This window comes from Trachymyrmex cornetzi, unplaced genomic scaffold, assembly GCF_001594075.2.
Source record: "Trachymyrmex cornetzi isolate Tcor2-1 unplaced genomic scaffold, Tcor1.1 scaffold83, whole genome shotgun sequence".
NCBI lineage: Eukaryota > Metazoa > Arthropoda > Insecta > Hymenoptera > Formicidae > Trachymyrmex > Trachymyrmex cornetzi.
The window spans coordinates 5,216,538-5,239,115 of NW_017300169.1; the positions used below are offsets into that span (position 1 = coordinate 5,216,538).

At 32.4% G+C, this 22,578-nt stretch overlaps 1 protein-coding gene across 7 annotated transcripts in view; it reads left to right on the forward strand.

Annotated features, from left to right (window-relative positions):
* Positions 1-22,578, forward strand: part of dnc (phosphodiesterase dunce) — a 215,054-nt gene that overhangs the window by 49,763 nt on the left and 142,713 nt on the right. For 4 of the 7 annotated variants that reach the window (XM_018519399.1, XM_018519400.1, XM_018519401.1 and 1 more), the window contains exon 2: positions 6,705-7,985. The exons of 2 other annotated variants lie outside the window; for them this stretch is intronic. In XM_018519399.1, the coding sequence (XP_018374901.1) occupies positions 7,009-7,985 (977 nt within the window). In that variant the 5' untranslated portion in view covers positions 6,705-7,008. The remainder of the gene's footprint in view (positions 1-6,704; positions 7,986-22,578) is intronic. One more of the 7 variants, XM_018519402.1, reaches the window with a different exon arrangement.

The window sequence follows — 22,578 nt, forward strand, 5'->3', positions numbered from 1 at the left end:
GGTAATCGTATATTGAATAAGTTATCTTGTTTAATAATTACGAAAAGGACAAACAATACAATGTTTCTGTGATTACTTGCAGAAACTGCATAGAAAACGCCTTTTTATATTAACGATTGCATCATAAAGATGCATGTGGCATTAGAGGGAGTCCATAAGAACGTTAATTATTATGAATTTACTAAATTTTGCAGCTCCGGCGATAAAACTGTCCAATACAATCACGAACAGAAAAAAGAACATCTTCATATACGTGCTAAACACTTTGTAGAATTACGAGATAAATAATGCAATGTTTTTGTGATTACTTACAGAACTGCATTATAAAGTCCTTTTATATTGCATTACAACGATGCATGTGGCATTTTTAGAGGGAATAGATAAAAACATTATTAGTTATTAAAAGTTAATTAAATTATGCTGCTCCGATGAAGCTGTGCCAGCCTATTTACAAACAGAACGGAGAAAATCTATATATGCGTAATAAACGCGTTGCAGAACAATGCGAGCTTTTGTTTCCGCTTGATTTCACTCATATCAGCCGCTCCTGATTATACACGAAACCTTCTAACATGATTTAGCATGTAATTTTAGATTGAAGTTATGAGATAGATGTGTGCAGGTTTGTTGCATAACGCATGGTGCGTTTAATTAGTGGAACATTGCCGCGATGCAGGTTACGAATGCAGCTGTAGTAGGCTTTTGTGCAATTACCGATTTTCGCGTGACACTTTGGAGCATCCCCTCCCTTGATCTTTTACGAAGAGAAACGGTTATGAACGCAGCATATCGCGATTTTATCATGCATTTGTCATGCATGCGATAGCGTATTTCGAATTTTATGAAAAATTGAAATCATATGTGTAAATAAACGTGCGTAATGCGAGAATTGTAGCTGTTACGCACTGTTGGTTCCATCGGGATATTATAAACAGATGCAAATACACATTTCCCTCGGTGAAGAATCTACTATATTGCAGCTTCAACTTTTAACAATACGTTGACGTCGGCGAGAATATCGATTTTATCAAGGACGGAATTTTTATTAATGTTAAATAGCATTTTAATGTTTGCTCTTTTGTATACTTTGCATTCATGTTTATTTATGTTTATCGAGATAGTATTACAATATGGAAAAATATTATTTTAATACATTTTAATACCATAAATTCCTTCATTCTTCTCATTTTTTAAATAATTTTTGTATTTGATTTATATTGGTTTATACATCCTTCCGAATTCTTTCTAAAATTGCGAAATAAAATCTTCAATCTATCCGTATATAAGAAACTTGAATTTCAACTCTCGCGCATTTCCGTTGCTATCAATATGAAACCACATTAAACATCCGTCATGTCGTTCGCGTAGAGAGATAGATATTTCATTTTGTACATTATACATGCGAAACTTGCCATTTGGACTTGCGTCGTTGCAAAGTTTTTAACAGCTTCGATATTTTCGAGTTGTTATCATGCATGTAAGTCTTTAAGTCAAATTCATATCGCTAATAAATTCTTCAAGAGGACGGTTTTTACTACAAGTTGTTTTCCTACTGATAGAATATTTATATAAAATATTCTTGTAGGAAGGATGGACGTTATTTGAGTACTCTAGAAGAAATGCAGAGATTGCAGGTATAAAGTGGAAAATATAGAATTTCTCTTATATTTATATTTTTCTTATATTTCTCTTATATAATTTGAAAAAACTACTTGCAAAGAGAAAGTTTGATTTCTCGTTTTTATCTCATCGGGTATAATATTTACGGAACGAATGCACACTCGCATCATTCCTATTTAAATGTATAGAGATACATTCGAGATGAAGTATTCTATGGTCCATCACTCAACCGAAATGGTCAAATCGCGTGGCATCATGATGGATCCAGGTGAAAGGACGAATCTAGTCCGCTTGACCTAGAACCTAACATTTCCCCTAATCTGGATGCAACCAGCTGGTGTATTGCCGGAATCGATGAAACTGTTATATAGAGCTCGGTAAACGGATCTAACCGGAAGTGGCGTGTTTCACTGGGGTCGTACCAGTAAAGTGTAATGTAGCCTTGCCTTGTGTCTCGCGTGGGTGGTGAAACTATGAACGATTTCACGCCGGTGGTCATCAACAAATCGTGACTGCCCGTCGTGGAATCGCCAGGTCGGCTATTCATTTAAGCCCGGGAACAAGGTTACCGTGTCCCCAGAAATTTCTACGACCTATTAATTCGTTGAATTCGATACGACCTATTTTCGGGATGAGACAATTACAGCTGATTGTAGTACGTGTTCTGATTATAGAAAGAGGCTGCAGCTTATATAATGATTTAGGAGCAGTTTATGGTTCACTATTGTATTCTCCCAGTATTTTAAAGTTTATTTTAAATTTTACTTTAGAGAATGTATTTCTTTTCATTGATTGTAAAATATTGTATGTTATCATTTACAGTTGCTTAATTCGTCAATATTAATGCATTTTAGTGCAATTATACTATAACATTTTTAAACTTTTATCACATTGTTTGGAAAATAGTATGAAAAAACACCAATATCCTACGATTATAATTATGCAATTAATTAATTAATTTATCGATCTTAAAAATATTTTGTTACACATAATATTATATGTTATAATATGTACCTACATATTCTGTTACATAATGTTGGTTAATTCATAACATAAATTAACTAATCAATTAATTATAATCATATCGTGACGTTTTTCAAACAATTAATTTGCATAGAATAACAGTATATGTATAGCGAATGGCATATACGCATACGCTATAGTTGGTGAGCGCTCTTCAAAATATTTGTGCTGTAAAAGAATGTTGTCACATTACTAATTATTTATCTTTATTTTACGATTATAACTTAAGGTTGGAGCTTTCATTCAAGTTAATTTCTATATTTCTATGACATTTTTAAACAACTTAAAAAAGGCTAAAAACACGTTTTTTTTTACTGTACAAGTTTTATATAAATTAACGCGAATTATAAAAGTTATTGGAAATTATAAAATAATTTTTGTTCAACTATTTTACATTAATTCTACATTAATTCTACATGTATATAAAACTTACATAATTGTCATTTTTATAGTTACTACCACTATATTTTTTTCTTTAAATATGGATATTTGATCAATTATAATCTTTGCTAGGTTAATTAATTATTAATATTCGTAACGAATATACAATTAATCAACTAGTTCGACTCCCACAATATCCGATATAATTGCATTGATATACAAAGTGCAATATACCTCAATAGTTCGACGATAGTGCAGCAATTCTGATTTTTAAATTTTATTGCAATAACAATAAGCATATATTCCGAGATCAAATTGTATTGTGCAAATTTCCATTGCGATCATTTCGTAGAAGCTCCCTATGCATTGCAAGAGCGCGATCGATAAGGAAAATGCTAGTAAAGCCTCGCGTGCAATCGGCTACGTAATCTGCAGCGTAGATATGCTCGAATGGTTTCAACGTGGGCGTCCTTAATAGTTTAAAATAAAAGATCATTCCGAAGAAATAGTGCTTTTACGATACGAAGTCTGATTGTGAAAACTATTTTTCCATCAATACGGCGTCGCGTTAATGTCCTTTAAAAGATTAGATACCCGTGCTGTATGTCAAGATCATAGATGAGAAAGACACTGAAATTTCGTAGAAGTTGAAACTTAATCAAAGTTAAAGTTTCAAAATTTTAATATTAAAATGTTAAGACATATCATAAAATACTTGAAATCTTCAAAAACAATTAAACGTTTAATGTGTAAAGGATTTAGCGTATCATTCTTAAAAATATATAATTGTAATAAGGAGAAACGATTTTTTTCTTTCCAAAGCTGAAAAAGTTCAAGTACACACTGAAAGTTCGATATCGAAGTTTTCATCATGTACGTACTATGAAATATTAAATGTTGAGCGGCAGTTGAGCGCGCTTTTAGACGTTAAATTAACGAAGAATGTTTTTACCTGCCGTACTTTGATATAGATGACTAGAAGTTTCGCAAATATTTGGCAAAATTTCTTGGCATCTATTTACAAACCGGCCTTTTGATAGAAACGGCAGCAGCGTGCAGCATATTAGTTCCTTCAATATAGCTAAAGCAAACAATTTTTAATGCATTGTAAATGGCTGTTTCTGTAAACGAATTAACTATGATTGATCAAATATCGTTACAACATACAAATCGATGAAACAATATAAAAAAACTTGCTACGAAGGTATCATAAGCAAAACTTAAATTTGAAATTCGGCACAAAATTGTTTTAATTAATAGAAAAATAAATTTAATGTAGCGCGATAATTTACGCGATTTTTTAATTTACGCGAATTTAGTATTTTTATTAACAATTTATAATATTTTAGCAATTTTGTTCATTGTACTATGACATTCTAGACTAATCTTTAATCTTTAGCAGAAAGTTCGTTCGAGATCGAATGGCCATCTGATTGACTTCCGGCGCGATCTAATCAGCACAGAAGTTGTTTCGAAGATTTCAAATTGCTCGTCAGACTATTATTGCTACAGTACGTGACGATAGCAACAAAGATCGTCACATTCAATACTCATTCGACATTTATCAAGTTTATTATTAAATTCGCGTCATTGATGTAACGTGATTCAATTTGCTTAATATTACTCATTATCCGAAGCGAACTGTACAATTAACATGACAAATGTGTGGAATATAAATTTATTAGTATTAGACTACGTTATGTAATAGTCATCTCGATTATAGCGTTATTACGTTTATGACTGGTTGAAATAATTTATGCGCGCTTCCATATGTAATTAATGCGATTTGCATACCGCATCAACTACCCTTAATACCGTGAATTACTTTGTTTATGTGAGTAATGCTTGGAACGCGTACGTTATTTGCTTGGGACTATGGAACATGAAAATGCCTCTACGTAGAAAATTTTTTTTTCTTAAAGAAACAAGGAAATTCTTAGCATAGAAACAAACGATATTTTTTACGATAAATACCGCTGAAAAAAAGATGCGAGATATTGTCTATATCGTTTCTGACTCAGAAGATTATCTCCTACTGTAATTATTGCAAGTTCTAGGTACACAAATAAGCTAGCTTTAAAGTGTTCAACCGTTTCTAATTTATACGGTATAACTGTTGAAGCCAGACGGGCGTTCGACTAAGGCGGGATGCAATTGAATGACTCTACTGCAGTGCCTATTGTACGTATTGTCTCTACCGGTGACCATTGTTGAGAGCTTGTATCGAATTCTTGTTCGCGCGTCAATTGCATGTTACTTGAAAGCGAAGCTTTCAAATCCAGGAAGTTACCTTTATACACAGATGCTTTAATTCGTAAATTTCGCGGTGGACATAGTAAAATCTTACGGAAGCTATAAATGTTCTGATTCCGGAGAAATGTCTCAGGAACAGAAAAGATAGATAGATAGAGAGAGAGAGAGAGAGAGAGAGAGAGAGAGAGAGAGAGAGAGAGGAGAAGGAGGAGGAGGAGGGGGGAGGGGAAATGTCGATAACAAGCAATTTAATTATAATCGGGTCACAATCCTTCCGTTAATTGGATTTATAAAAAAATCAATGATCACCCGCTTAGGCGAGTCGCTAAAAATTGAAAATACGCGCAAATAAAAATATTCGTCACTGCAATAGAAATTTATATTAAATTTACTCAATGTTTCTTTTTGCCTTACTTTTTTTGCACACGTGTTCTATAAATATTTGTCGTCAGAAGAACAGTTCAGTTTACCCGCTTAGACAAGTCGCTAAAAATTGAATCTATATACGCGTAAATAAAAATATTCAACACACACACACACACACACACACATTGCAACAGAAACCCATGTTAAATTTACTTAATGCTTCGTTTTGTTCTTACTTTTTTTGCACACATGTTCTACAAACATTTGTTGTCAGAAGAATAGTTCAGTTTAAGTGAATTTATGTCATTATTCATATGAATCAAATTTCGAAAATACATATATATAATTACAAAATCTATTATTCACTCTGAATACAAATAAAGTTGTTTTATTTGTATTGTTTTAATTTAATTTTCTCGTAGGAAGTTAAGTTGCTGTTATAATTTTTTGTTATGTAAATATTAATTATTTTCTTTGTCTGTGAAAGAACTAAATAAAATATGTAAATGTTTTAGAACCTCTTGGAAATATAAAATTACGGTATTCTCAAAATATGAAATTTAAAAAATAAATATAGTAGATTCGATTATTTTATGTAATTTCGATTGAACATGCGACATAAAAATAATTGAATTTTAGTTTCGATTAACTTGTTTGTGATTGAAAACAAATATTCGCTATTGTACAAAGGTATCAATGACAAATTTACATTCAGTAAATATTTTTTTAAACGTAACTGTCGATAGTTCAATTTCCTTTTGGACGCTTTTATCTTTGCGATTCGGTTACCAACCTTTGACCTCCAATCTATGTTTAACATTGGAAACATATTTGTTAATTCGATATTTAAAATATTATCTGTTATAGCGTTTAACAATAAAATATGCAATAGACTGAATAATAAAAATATCGATTTATAATCACTCATGAATTTTGTGTTATTATTGAAAATTATTAGCGAGGTTGATGGAAAATGCAAAAAATAACGTCGAAACTAGCTCCAAGTGCTCCAACTAAAGAAAATTGTTCCAAAAATGGTGAAAAATGTCATTGATTTTCAGCTTGTTGGCTCTTAAGCGACAAGATCGTGTAGATGGAACACATGGTGCAATCGAAAGAAAAAAAGTGTCGTGGACAATACATTCCAATCTGATGACGAAGAAATCTACGTGGAATCATGAACGTATCCTGTGAAAATTTGATAATTTCGAGTTTAATTCTTTGACGAATTATATATAACTGCTTGCAATAATCTTCTGACAACCTTGTGATATAACATTATCACAGAAAAAAGCCTTCGTTTCTTATTTTTGACTGCAGCAACTTTTGTAAGTGTTTCCTGAATAATTTAGCGACTCTGCAAAGATGGACGAGGATGATACTGAAGACTTGCGTGAAGCAGTTACGCTGGTGAACCAGCTTTCCACAAAAGTTACCACTTCCACCTCCAAATTTACCTCGAAGATCAGTCAGCATATTTTGCGAGCGCAGGAGTCGGATTCCGACACGATGGAGTGCGCATCCGAAAACGAAGTAGAGAATTTACCGAAAGATGAGGAGGCGTCACAATCTGTTAAGGCGCGCAAATTATATGAGAAATGTCGTTATTCCCTGGATATTCCTGATGAGGCTGAATCTCTACGTAATAAAAGAACGACGGTGTCGTCCCTACGTGTGAGCGATAGCTCGCGATTGGGCCTTTTTATGGTGACGAATCGCAGTCCGCAGTCCAGTTCCAGCCAGGAGGAATACGAACCCGAGGTGAAGAGCATCTCGAGGCTACAGCAGCGTCAGCAACAACAACATTTATTAACAACAGGTGCCGTCAGCCAGGTGACTGCCAGATCGATGGAGAGTCTGCGATCGTCGAAAAACTTCCTGAGTGCCGACGATCGTTACAGCGAAGATTCCAAGTCGATGGAGTCTCTGTCCTCGTCCTCGGAAACACATGTAGGCTCCTCCAAGACTCATTACAGAAGTTTCCTGACGTCGTCTACGAGAGACGTGCGCAGGATAGTGACAGTCGAATCGAAGAGCAGTGAGAATCTTCATCGAGAAGAGAGCATGAATGCTGAGGTCAGGCGCGGCCTTTTCGCCAACACCGGTTTGGAAAGAAAGATACCGCAGCACCTCAGTTTACCGCCGCCGACCAGTGTGTTCTCTCTCACCAGTCCAGGTGGTAGCGACCGCAAGATCACGATCCTGAGCCCGCATTCACCCCTACAGACATTGCAGACATCAGAGTTCCAATTCGCCACGCAGACGCTTAAGAGCCGGCGCAAAAAGGCCATCGTATTGCCGAGGTTGGTGTTGCCCCGAAGCGAATCCGAGGTCTTTCTAGAGTGAGTAGTTGAATGATCGAATTTCCTGCCCTGCCATTGTGTCCGTGTTTTCGAGGTAGAACCGCCCGAGGCGATCATTCGCCATGTTAACCTTTGCCTGTGCGCCAGTTTGTAAAAAAAATAATGGAATTGATAGAAATCGATGGAAATTTATTGGGTAAACTCGTGAACAGTTAAACAACGAACAGGTTAGATGATATAAATACGAGATTTGATAACAAAACCAGAGATAACATTTGTTTATGCAATTACAACGACTCGATTTTAATGGATACATCTCTGGGAAAATCTAATATTATGCACGGCACTAAAAATCCATCGGGATGCCAATTATTACAATACGAATGGTTATGTCATTATGACGAATTGGATTTGCTACGGAGTAAATATGAAATTAAACATGAAACATGCGCTATGTGGCTCACGTTGATGTTGCAATAATATTATCGCCCTGATTTCTCATCCATTGCATGTGAATTAAACATAAAGCTTTAGATTTGAAATTCATACAGCTACCATTTATTTCTAATTTCAATAGAAGTTTTTTTTTAATTGTTAAAGAAATTATTCATTGATATGTAATGTGAAAATAATAGAAAATTTTAAGTTTTCTTCTCGAGATTGAATTCAAAATTCTATATTTAAGAAATCAATTTCTATATTAAAACATTTCTTTCTACATTCAAAAAGAAAATTACGACTACACAGATTTCTAAATGTTTTATATATTTTATTTAATTAAGAGTAGCAAAAAATTATTATCTCGATATCTTCTTAAAAAGAAGAAGAAAAAGATAAATACTTTATAATTACTTTTGAGTTCTCTATAAGAAATTTATGTGATCTTATAAAGAAGCAATATTCTTATAAATACAAAATCCGATAGAGAGTCCATATTGCACTAACGCAAATCAAATGTAATTGTTCTTGTCACTTGTAAGTACAGAGAAGCGTTTAAACCACAGACCAACGTTCCTTTGTGATCGAATAGTCCTCGTTTCATGTTTAGAATTAATTGGATGCTGTTTGATCGAAGTACGAACAATATGGTGTTCATTTTATGTTATATTAGAATATTCTGCCTTGTTCGTATAAAGCCCGCGGGATATGCGACATACACAAATACGTGTTTCATGATTAATACGCATATGGCGCGTTTAATGTTGCGTATTACTACGCTGCGATGATATCAATTACATAACGATACGATTGAGCAGACATTTCTACATGCGCGTACTACATTACCTTTGATTTAGGAAATTATATTATTTAAATATAGCAATGACTTCTTTTAAAATAAAGATGTGTCGTTTAATATTTCAGAAATACAAAGTAAAAATGATATTATAAAATGTTAATGTTACAAGTGTTATCGACTATATTGAATATATTGAATGTAGGAGCTAATTATTTTAGGAAAGTAATTAGCTTTGAATAATGCAGAATATTGCGAACCCTTTGTTCGCTTTGTAATACTTACCTTGCTTTATTCAAAGAAACAGTCATCTTTCATTTTCTTGAAAGCGCCTCTCATAGCGTCATCTTAGCTTATTTTTGGCACATAAAGCTGGAAGTGCTTAATTTCTGTGTAGTTCATCAAATATCGCTTTTCGTTACAATCTCTTGCTTCCTAGAAATACGTCGAAAGAATATAGTTGTTAAATAAAAAGCAAAGTTGGGAAATACTACGTTACTTGTTACGCCATTCGTTATCGTTCCTTTTTTCGGTAAAAATCGGTACTTTTCTCTGTCTGTAACGGTAACGGAAAACGGAATTCAGTCATTACTTTTATTATTCATTCTCTATTATTTTATATCTATTTAATATTTTTTAAGTATTTATGTCTATTCATGTTATTTTTTATTAAAACAAACATTTTATTTTAATAGAAATTTAATATTTAAAAAAATATTTTGTATTTTATATCGTAGGCTGTATTCCGACAGTCTCTGCCAATGCTGAAACTCTATAGTATATATGTAACGTGAACCATAAATTTTCAATATTGACAGTATGGGAATGCACTCTTAATAATGACATTAATGTTTAAAAACAATGCTTAATAAAAGTTTTTAATAAAATTTGTGTTTGTGAATTACAATCTAAATTCCTAATGGTATTAAAAAATAAAGATATTAAATTATAAAAAATTTTTATTGAATAAGTTTTTAATATAAAGAAAACTTTGCTATATGGAGATTAGTTTAGGGTTTTAAGTTTTAATATTTGTTATTATAATTAATATTTATTATTAAATAATATAATATTAAAATCTAATATTATATTTTCTTACTTTAACATTATAAAAAAGTAACTTAATTATTACTTTCCAACTCTGCTTAAAAGCATAAATTATTATTCACTTTCTCTCTCTCTCTCTCTCTCTCTCTCTCTCTCTCTATTTTGTTGTTTTATTATTTTTAAAGTTTTTATTGCTTGAGAAGAAATATTAACCGCAGTTATTCTTTCCCGATTTACAACGTCCGTCTCAACCACACTCTGGCAAACCGCAGTAATTATGTCGCGTCACATTCCAAGTACAAACATGTGTTTGTCGGCCGGTATACAAACGTTTACCGGGCATCGTTCAACTGGGACGTACGTTCGAAAATAGATTACACATTTACTATGCTTCCAACCTGGAAATGTCGGCCGATGAATGCGGAACAACCTGAAAATCTTTCCCGTGCTACTCGAGAAATTATGTCGAACGGATTCGAAAGCATTTAAACGTACTCCAATCAGAATAAAATTGCTTTCGTCTGATCGATGTAAACATTTCGTTTTGATAATCCGGCGTAACGTATTCATCTCCATTTATTTTTCTTTCCAGATACTCAAGCACGTAGCATTCTCTTGTAACAGAATAGCTTAATTTGAATGTCAGATTGCAGTAAATTAATGAAATGAAACAATATATTTTTGAGCATAAAAAGACTTATCAATTCGATTTTTACGCGTTCGAATATAACGGGCTTGAATCAGGCTAAATGTATGCGCGAAAAGCATACATCTATATGATGCACACATGAATTACTCATGAGTGCAAATATGACTTGCTAAATGTACAGCCTCTTTTGCTAGATATTTTTTTCATAAAAAAATTAAATTTTTTTCGGTGCTGCGCATTAAAGTTATATTGAAAAATTCTTGCATAAAATATTTTTGCCAAACTTTTCACACTTCTTTTAATTAGGTGTGCACTGAAGAAACTTGCTGTTTACTGTTTTTTGCTTTTTTTTTTCTGAAAAGAAATGTTATAAAATAATGGTTTAGTTTAGTAATTAATCAATGAATATTTTGCGGAAGCTCGTCCTGGTCCAAATAAATTCTATATTTGATTAATTAAAAATTTTGTTAAGACTTTATATGGAATTAAGACCGAGCTTTTATAAAAATTGAAAAAGTATCATCAACTGTAAAATATGTTTTATTTTAAATGAACTCATAAAAATATTTAAATGTAATAATTTAATTTATTTAATTCAAATATATACCTGATATATTTTTTTAATGTTTCAATTTTTATTCAGTGATGTAACTTATTCTATATATATATAGTGCACAATAATATTACATATTTTAAAATAACATATTTTTGAAAATATAAAACTAATGTATATAATATACTAATAATATACATATTCTATATTTTTATATTAATTTCACATATATTAATTTCATATATTAATTTCATCAAAGTATGGTCTTGAGAGAAACATGTAGAAATAAAATATTCCTTATTGAAATATTCTTTGTGATATTCGATAGGATTAGGGAATATAAAATAATTCTAAACCACCGTCTTGGTACAAACAATATTACGTCCAAGAAATGCAAGGTCAAAATGTCCTTGAGAAACGCGAGTTGAACTTGATCGCTCATACAGCCACCATATTGTATAAAAATCTTCCATTTTGCATATCATAGCTGAAGTGCAGTAACGGCTCTGTTTTCTCTTCTCTTACCTACATTTTAGATCGTCTAACGTCACTCGTAAAGTGCACCGTCGACCCTTGACTCGTTAAACAAAGCCTTTCCAGGATAGCTTTTACTACGCTCGTGAGATGAAACGCAAAATATGAGTAAATTGAGACTTGTTTGAGAGAATTACGATATTATACAGCGAGAGGATACGATATTATCTTGATATTGGAACAAAATTAAAACGTTTTGAAGGGAATAACCTGTATTTTGACGAATAGACGTGACCCTTTCACAATACTAATTACTTTTCGCAGATATTCTGTTTATAAGCTGATTATGAAATCCATATTTACATCAATATACAATGTTGAGAATACATCCATTAATTCACAAATTGTCATTCAGCCGGATGCCCATTATTACAGCTATCGATTTGGAAACAATACTCCCCCGGATCTCAAATTTCATCGTCAATATGCGATATAGGAAATATTAAATGAACTGTGTGAAGTAATAATTTGTCCATAATTTTTTATAGAAAAAAATTTTTTTTAAATAATATAAAAAGATCTGTATTCTTTAATCTAAAGTTGTATATGTTTTGCAATCTAAATTTTCTACACTGAAAGAGCAATTTTGCTGAAGAATCTAAAAATTTGGCTAGATATAGATATGAAAATAATTTTGTTGGATCAAAATAATTTTACTGAATTTTACTGAATTTTACTGAATTAGCATCTTAAGCATAATGAGCAATGCTGCAAAATGTTTTGATATTCTATAGCAACCAATTTTATCGTTTTACCTAATTGTTTTAATGGTCCAGCAATTATTTTTCAGATTTGTATCTAGCTAAATTTTTAGATTCTTCAGCAACATTGCTCTTTTAGTACATTGTAATTTACCTATATTCTTATTGGTAATATTTTGTTTTATCGTCTTGGATAGTTTTGTCTTGCTCGTATCACTATTTCTCAGTTACTGCAGTTATCTTTACTAGTACAAAAAGCTCTGTTGATCAAGACAATGACACATACGCGGTATTACCGCAATATATTGCCGGCAGCTAGTTATTATTGATTTCAAATTCTAGTAGTGTTTTCAACAGACAAAGACAATAATATACTAAAAAATACAACAGAAGGGAGAAGATTATACGTCAATGGTGTCAACGTGTCTAATTAAAGAACAGCACGATATTCACCTCACCTGCTACCTTAGTCGCTAATTAAGTACTTGTCTAGTTATATCCTATGACTGAGGAAGCAATAATTTCCCATCAATTACGTATCCTTTGATGTATAACGTGCCATATCATAACATAGCTCTACAGGAATTACTAACTTGCATCTAAATGGGATGGATACTGCAACTCCTTGAGAACGTGCTGACCCTACGACATGAATAAGTGATTTCATGCCTGAATTTTGACATTTTCCTGCTGGTCACACAAGCAGCATATTTATATGCAAGCGTAAATTAACGAGCATGATGGAATGAGAGACTATTTACCTGCCTTATTTTACTGATTTTGTATTTACTCTCTCTTGTATGTACCTATGCATGTGTAACATTACACGCTAATTAATCGATCAATGTTGCAACGCGTATGCTTGTCGAGTAGGTGGTTACAACTCTATATTGAAGTTCGCGTTCAGTGGCCCGTTAAACATGTTGTTTAACAAAATAAATCGCTATACAGTTTGTAATTCGCAAGTTCCATAAACGGGTTTCAATAAAATACACGGACAAAATAATTTTGCTAAAATAGCTAAAAATTTGGTCACACACAGATATAGATTTGAAAATAATGTTAAATTAATAAAATAATTATGTAGGATGATCAAGCTAATTATTAGAATATCAAAACTTTTTACAACATTTCTCTTTATGTTTGAATGCACGCGCGCGTTTGTAATTATATTTTTAAATACTTTAGCAAAATGGTTTCTTCCATGTAGTAATATATTGCAGTATTAAATTCGATGTAATTTAACGAAAGTCAGTTTTATCGCTATGCACGAGACATAGTAGATCATTAACAATACAGCTATTTGACGTATCTATTCCGAAACGTTTTGTTTCTCATTTGATGTGTCCGATCAACTTTTCATTAATTAGACCGTTACGCATTTATCACGGAAGAAGGGAGAGATAATTACCGAAAGAGAGAGTAGCTCATAATCAATCACTGACACTTTAAAATATTCTCTAAACCCGGCCTCATCGAAAATCCAATGTTTTTATATTATCGTAAAAGTTTGTTTATGTTTGACGTTAATGTATTGCAATTGTTGTGTATTGCTAAAGTTAATTTAGAAACAACGATGACGTGGAACGTTACACGTTTGCTCACGTTGGAAACAGGTAATTTCGAACTTTGTTTCGAACTTCCCTCGCGCGATCAAGGCACGTAATAATGTTGAAACAACGTGACGAGAATATTTATAACGACATCGATCGTTCAATTCGAATTTAAGTACAATATTGACTAAGCCAAATATAAAGATTATGCTTTATTCTATTTTATTACATCAAGCAGATTGATGAAAGAGAGCTCTGATATTTACACTGAAGAGTTACTTTGATAAGAAATTTTTGAGTTACGTTTGTCATTTATATGCACATAATATGAATAATGGAACTATATGATAATAGCAGCATCGTAGGTGTAAATGCCTAAATGATTACTTTGCATACAGTTTACAGACTATTCTGATATATAGCTGACAGAAACTTAAATGCTTTTTGGGTTTAAGATTTAATATTTCATTTACGATCGATTATTTCGACATGTAATCCTTATTCATGCCAGGCCGGTTCGTTTTGCGTTGTTTCCTCAACGATTCTTCGCTGAGATCGATAATAATGCGCCCCTGAGGGTCGCTACGACGACCTTGATTTGTTTAAGATCTAACCCTAGCCACTAAGTTCTGCATATAAACTACTGGCAAACAGTTCTCAAGTGTACCCGCATGTAAAATGATGATTGACGAAGCTTTGCGCACGATAAATTTTACTTGTAATCGCTTTCCCCAAGTGAGAAATTGTCTCAAGGCTGTCTGAAATCTTTCATTCTCACACTAATATTTATTGTCAAGTATATTAATTTATCCAATATACATTAAAATAAAGTCAATTATTGTTTCTAAATTTTTTTAAATCAGTCTTAATTAAACTTTATATTTTTTTCGAATGCCTCGTTTCTAAAGAATGTGGGTATCAAGACTAACTAAAACGACAGATGTCACGAGCGATGGTGGACAATGTGCATGTGTAAATCTAATTCATTGTAAAACATAAAGAGTATCTTCTTATTGTATCTTTTCAAGGTCTTTCCAGATAAATTACATTTTTCATTCAACATCACGAGTGCACGTCGCTGGTATATACGTCGCGGAAATGAAGCATAACATTTGCTAATAAAAAGGAGAAAATACCTTCAGATCAATATGACTGGGTTATAGCATTGGCATTACTAGCGTGTGTGCCAGTTCTTCCAAGTAAAATTACACATTTCGTTGCGCGTACAGTGAGTATTATCGTTCATATGACGAGCTGGAAATCGCGAATCAGCGGTATGTTCCATCTGATTCGTGGCCTCCCGCGTTAATGCTACATGTAGGTATGTTTGTTCACGATATGAACTTTGACAAATACGAAGAGAGCTCGGCGGATAGATATGTCAGACTATTCTGCGAAAATCGATACAGGTACTCGGTAAAAAAATACTTTAGCAAAATTGATATTAAAACGACAGCAAAGAGTCGCAGTTTAAATATTGGAACTGGTCCTTCTCTATATTCGCTAAATGGATATAGATTTTTCTTGCATTTGTATGCGTTTACAAATGCGTATGTTTGTTATCAATGTCGACACTGTTACACAGTACCGTGGTGTTATTAATTAACAGAGATTGTGCAATATTGTAACAGTTCTTGATTGCGTGGGTAATCTCACTAACGTGACGTTGATAATGAAAACAACTTGATGTTTGATTAATTTAATTCCATTTCCAGTACTTTCTCGGATTTCTTCGTGTTAAACGATCTTAGTTGTGTCACCATTAGTATAATTTGTATTGGTAGTCTTCTTGCGCAAGATGTAATATTGATTGCAGCACAGTAGTTGATTACAAAGAATAGACCAATAATGCTAATAAAAACGCGATTGTAATTTCAAGTTGTGATGCCTTAAATTGCTTTGAGTAACTCGAGGTGGAGAAGGAGGAAAGAGTATGCCGCTTATAACATAGTAAAGTCTTATAATTTAATTATGGAAAACTTTACAAGTTAGCTGTTCCCTTACCTCCTTCTCTTCCCATTTCTCCTTGTTTCGCGAAACTTTACTTATCTAAATCTGACAAGTTGTACCACGTGGGAGAAGCTCGGCCAACGCTTAAGACAATCGTCTTGAGATTTACTGATCTTTTCGAGATAGTTTGCTCCTTGCGGAATACTATGTACGGGCAGATTCTTACTCTTACGACGAGTATGCTGGACTTTCTGACCTACTTTCATCCGCGAAGATCTTGCATGTTTTTTACAATGTTCTTTATTAAGGTATTTTTCTAACGTTAACGAAGCAGACACCCACGTTGTCGTGAGAAATTGAATCAATAGTCGTATCAGTATTTAAAGCTTAGACATAACTAAGCATTGCGATCGCAGTTACCAGTGTAAGCAAAAGAAGCGAGGGAAGCTATTCCTCGACGAGACATTTTACGCTGAATTGTCAAATCGTCAGACATACGAGACGGATATGTCGTCGAAGGCTTAACAAGATTGCGACGTTTGGTTGCCAAATTGTCACGTTTATATAAGCATATTTCTATATGTGTGTTTGTTTAAAATACACAATTTTGTTTATACGTCTTTTCGCCGCGAAACGATCTTACTTTAGATCTTTTCCCGGCTCAGATATTTTTGTAATACTTTTACCGGCGTCTCATCGTAGAGATGAAGACATCAAAATTATATCTTTACAAGATTCTTACATAGAGACGAAAATAAAATTAGATTTTTACAAGATTCTTGCAAAGGTAGATTGCTATCTATTTAAAGATTCAAAATTTTGCGTCTGATTAGTATACTGAAAAAAATTTATGTAATTTTGCATGGAAATTACATGTTTATGACCGGAAAATTACTTAAATATGATTGAAAATTTACAATTTTGAGTAAATTTCCAATCATATTTAAATAATTTTTCGGTCATAAACATGCAATTTTCATGTAAAATTACATGAATTTTTTCAATGTAAAATTTATACGACTAATAAACCGAAATATTTTTTTATTCCATATTGATATATGATATCAGGGGATATCTTATGTTACCTGCAATGCGGAAAAACTGAAATATCTTATATGTTCTTGGACCGTAATTTTCCTGGTGGTGCCGTCGCGGAAAATCTTCGAACCTGATGAAATTTCCACGAAAATTTTACCGTAACATCACAGCTTCACAGCTGAAGATAATCATCGTCTGTTTTACCGACTACAAAATCGATTCATACGGTGCAGTGTGTATAAAGTTTAGCAAACGAACAATTCGTGGCAGCACGATGCCGCGACTATTGCAATCAATATTCTGTCGGGTCAAACTCTGTTTTCATCTATAAAGTTATCTCATACTACAAATTGCAATTACCTTTTCTTATTTATTTTTTTTTTTCGTGTGAAAGATGAAGAAAAATATATTTGAAAAATTATGATTTAGTGTAATATGTTAGTTAAATAATATAATGCGATATATTATAATATAATATATTAAACACATATATAAATACTCTCTTTTATACATATATATATATATATATATATACAGATATTCTCTTTATTTTCAAATTATTTAATTTCAATTTTGTATAAATGAAAATACAGTAAATTCTCAATTTAATTTGCTCACCTAAAATCAATAATTTTATCATTTAATATTTGTTTTAAAATTTATTAAATTTTATTATTAGCTGTATATACCAACTAATTTAGTGTAACATTTTTATTATTTTATTGTAACATAAATATTTGCCTTTTAAGAGGACTAAAGTGTCAGATTGTTCAAAATTTTTAAGTTTTTTTTATAACGAACTGAATAAATATAGGAAAGTACAGTTTTGAGTGATATTTATATAACATAAAAAGAATAAAAAAATATTTTTTATTGATAATGCTTATATAAATATTCGAGAGATACATATGTATATGTACAATGTATATACTCCGTTTCTTTTTTAAGGTCGTTGTTTAACAGTGACATTTCAGTTTGGTAGTCCGATCATTGCGAATTTTAACTAGAAATCTTCTTTAACTAGAAATGAGGCATGTCGCTATGGAGTGAACCATGGACAATCCAACCAAAATATTTTATTTTGTGATATTAATTTTTTAGTATAAAAAAATTGAAAAATTAGGTTTGTTAATAAAAGTTGCAATAATAATTGCTATTTTGTTAATTTTTATTTAATCTATTTTGTAGAGATTTATCTCAGCGGTATCTCTCTTGAAGATTTCTAGCTAAAATTTACCATCAAATAAACGATATTTACTCAAAAAAGAAACAGAGTATATTCATACATGTATATCGTACGCTTACATACTTAATATAAGGATTGGCTAATAAAAAATATATTCGTTTACATTTTATATGTTGTAAATTTTGCTCATATAAATATCGCTTCACTTTCGTATATTTATTCAATTTGTCATAAAAATTCTTATAAAAAATTTCAAGCAATCTGACCCTGTAGAATCGTTTCAATAAATATATTGTATACAATTACTTTCTATTACATTGTACAGAAATATTACCTTAGAATTAATTTTATTTTATTTCTGGTCATACATATAAATATATCTGTTTAATATTAAAATCATGAAATATGTATCGTTATCAAGTTTCTTCGTACACTATTTTTACAGGGAACGTCAGCATTGCAGTGATTTCGCGATATAAATTAAAACGTTGGACTGAACAGTAGTATCTCTTGTTAAACTTTCAGGGACGTCGCAAAGAGTAGATGAGAAGGTAAAAAGCTCTTGAGTATTGAAAGCATCATCGAAGTACTAGCGTTCTTAGAATACGGGGGGGACGAATCGAAAGCTGGTCCGGGAATGCAGATTCAGCGAAGAGCAGGCGATAAATGGTGTCATCGCGAAGATGCATTCGAGCACGCTGGAAATAATGCGGAGTACAATGCATTTGCTAAATTTCAAGTTATTGGTGCATAGCAAATGAAAGTTCTACTAATCTGATTCAAAATCTGTCAGAAATAAGGGAAACTCGCTTAGCTGTATCTGAGTCATTGCTCCGGAATAATCTCAACAATAATTTTTTACATAAATCTAATAACATTTAATTTTCGATTGTCTTTTTGCCAACATATGCAATTAGTAACGTTCGACTTTTTGGTGTTAATTGAAAAAATTTTTTATTTAACGCTAACATGCTCATTAACCTAAAAGCGTGAAATATAAAATCATAAAGACGATATTAATTTTGTTAAAATGATGATATTAATTAAAATGCCATTCGTAATACATTAGCTTTATAAAAAATTGATAGAATTTCTTTACAGAAATTTAATATAAAATAAATTTTATTATATATATTTTTTTAATAATGCAATAACATCATTGTATTATTGTCCAGTTCTACTATCTGGAGATTCTCTCATCTGAAATACTCGTCCATATCTAATGGAGTGTTCGTCGAATACATTTATTGATTTCCCATTGTAAACGCCACTTCAATCGATTGATCGCCACTATCAGATTGCAAGCCCTCCTGTCTTTGGAATTAGTTTTCCATCGATTTTTCATTCGGGATTTGTCTCTCTACTTTCCATCCTTTCTTTGTTTCCCTCTCTCTTTCAGTTCGTTTCCTCCAATAGTTATGCAATCAGTAAATCTACATGTCATTATTATGAGAAATGTTCAGTTTTTTAATTCTTATATATTCTTTAAAAATTTTCACTTTATTATTAAATTATTTAAATTATTGAAAAATTTAATTTATGCAATATTATATTATACTGTTAGAAATGTAATCACGAGCTTCCTTTACATATAAATGAAGCTCGTGGTTATGAACGAAATTAAAAGTATCGAATGATTTAACTACAAGTTAAATTACAGTAATTATTTAAATGTAATGAATGTCTCTACATTAAGTTTCATAAATTTTCATAAAAAATACATTAAATTATGTACATATACACATATATACTTTTCAGTTATAAATACATTAAATTTACTGTAATGTCATGAAATTAAGTTCAAATCGTGTAATTTAAAAGTATATTAAATTTCATGAAATTTTTAACAGTGTAGTTAATATGAGCCATTAGCACAACACGTTTTAATTATCAATGATATTTGTAGTTGATTTTCTCTTCTATCATATTTATATCCTTATTGTTATGTTTTCGATAACAGAGATGAAAAGTTCAACGTATAATCTCAGAGGAAACACATCCTCTTTAATTTTCTGCTACTGTAGACACACAATCATGGCACCCTCGACGTCATTGATTTTGCGTCGTAGGTGTGTCGTATATTGTGATTGTATTGAAGAAACAGTCATATTTACATGCGATGTTGTATTTTGTTTGTGGCACGCAATGGACAAAAAATTAATCAAGACTGTGACAAACATTCTGTAACTAACATTCATTGATGAAGAATTCAACATTGAAATTATTTTGATTTCCAACATGGTTTTTAAACTTTAATATCGCCGATATGTGATTTAGAGAAGTTTGAGAGAATAGAATGCTTTAGCATGAAATAATTCTTGAAGGTTCCCTCTTTAGACTTTGCATGCGAAAACGGAAGATATGTATATTTTCCTTCCGACGTGGCGTTATTTAGATTAAAGTCGCGTGTGTATGGTCAATATCGTTGACGTAGGTCATGGGTGAACAATTACTCGCGACTTTCACGGCACTTGTGACCGTGGTTCTGTATACATCGCGTAGGTCACGGATCCATGTTTCCGTACGAACAAATCCACAACGGTGCCGCCTTTCTTTTTGCTGCGTGGCGCACGTCGCATGTTTTATTGGCTTCTCTACTTTCCGCCACTTCTCTGCTAGCCCTCGTATTTCTCTCGTAACGTAACCAGCTCTGCACGATTCGATCGGATAATTCCATCCAACTATTTTTCTCTCCTTCTTATTGGCTCGGAAACACGAACCGTCACGTTTTATTGACTGCGCTATTGCTATCTGATGGTTTCACGCGTGATGTTAAGCATTACGGTCAAGTGCAATTCTAGAAGGGTGGGAATTACTAAAATTAATCGTGACATTATGCTATGATACTCTTTTATCGAATTCAATGTGAATTAAATATACGTACGTATACTTAGTACGAATTAAATATACGTATGTATAATTAGTACGTAGAATGCAAAATTTTTGTGCAATAATTTCTAATAAGCGACCTTCGCCACTGGAAATTCAATAGCTCGGAACGAAAAAATAAATCGCGTCCATGATTGCATTAACTATATACAAATTACATGCCCTATACAGCACAAAAGTTTGCAACAATATTACTGCAATGTTTGCAACGTTACTGAAATATTGCTTGAATGTCACAATGTTACTGTGATATTGTTGGAACGATGCGTGCTGTATAAGCAACGTTATAATAGGTAGAGTTCAGCACAAAAGGCAGCTTTGCACACACAAGTGTTGTAAGATTTTTTAATGTGATTAGTTTATTATATATTTATATCTAGTAAGGAACTAAAGGTGAAATCAATCATACGTATTAAAGAATTTTACGACAATTGCAAAACTCTTTTTTTTACACGCAGCTATTTTCACACTCAACGAAGTAAGGATCTTGCAGAATATAGCTGACTTATAATCTTAGTTTTAAAGGTGTATGTATATTCGAAGTGTAACACCTCATATACACACTTATGTACATATACACTTTTAAAACTTGAGTCATAAGACAGTTATTGTGCGTTACTAAAGACAAAAGACTTATATCATAATAAGACATTGTCTTAAGATTATAAGTCAGCCATTCTGCTAAAGCCCTATTACGTAATATCATATATTATATTACATTTATATGTTGAGTGCGAAATTATAAAATTGATGTTGTTACTTTTAGTTTGTGTCGAGTGAGAGGCGATAAATTTATGTCTCCTAGGAGTACCTTCATTTACACGGTTGTCGTTCGTGCATCCCCGACAGATTGTATCCTGTTGCAGCGTTTACTCAGACTCATGCTCATGCACAGACATCACACGTTCCCCGCAACTCCATTGATTTCAAACGAAACGTGGGTGTGTCGTTCTGAGCACGTGGTTCGCTCTTCCGCTCCTGTGCGAGAGCGTGTGCGATACACGTCTGCCATTTCCGGGACGACCGTCGCCCGCGCATTCGGTTGCTTGGTGTTTGGTGATTGATTTTCTCGGTAATGGCTTTACCATCGATTAATTGTGTAATCATTTAGATAATCGCTTAATCAAGCCAATTATCGATAGCTCCTTTGAACCCTCCAGTCGTATTTGCTCTTTAGTTGAGGTCAACGTAAATTATCAGCCTCTATGTGCAAAGTCAACTAATAGTTTATCAATCACCGTTCTCGCAATATATAATACATACAATACATCGCAATATATAATACATGTATATCAATT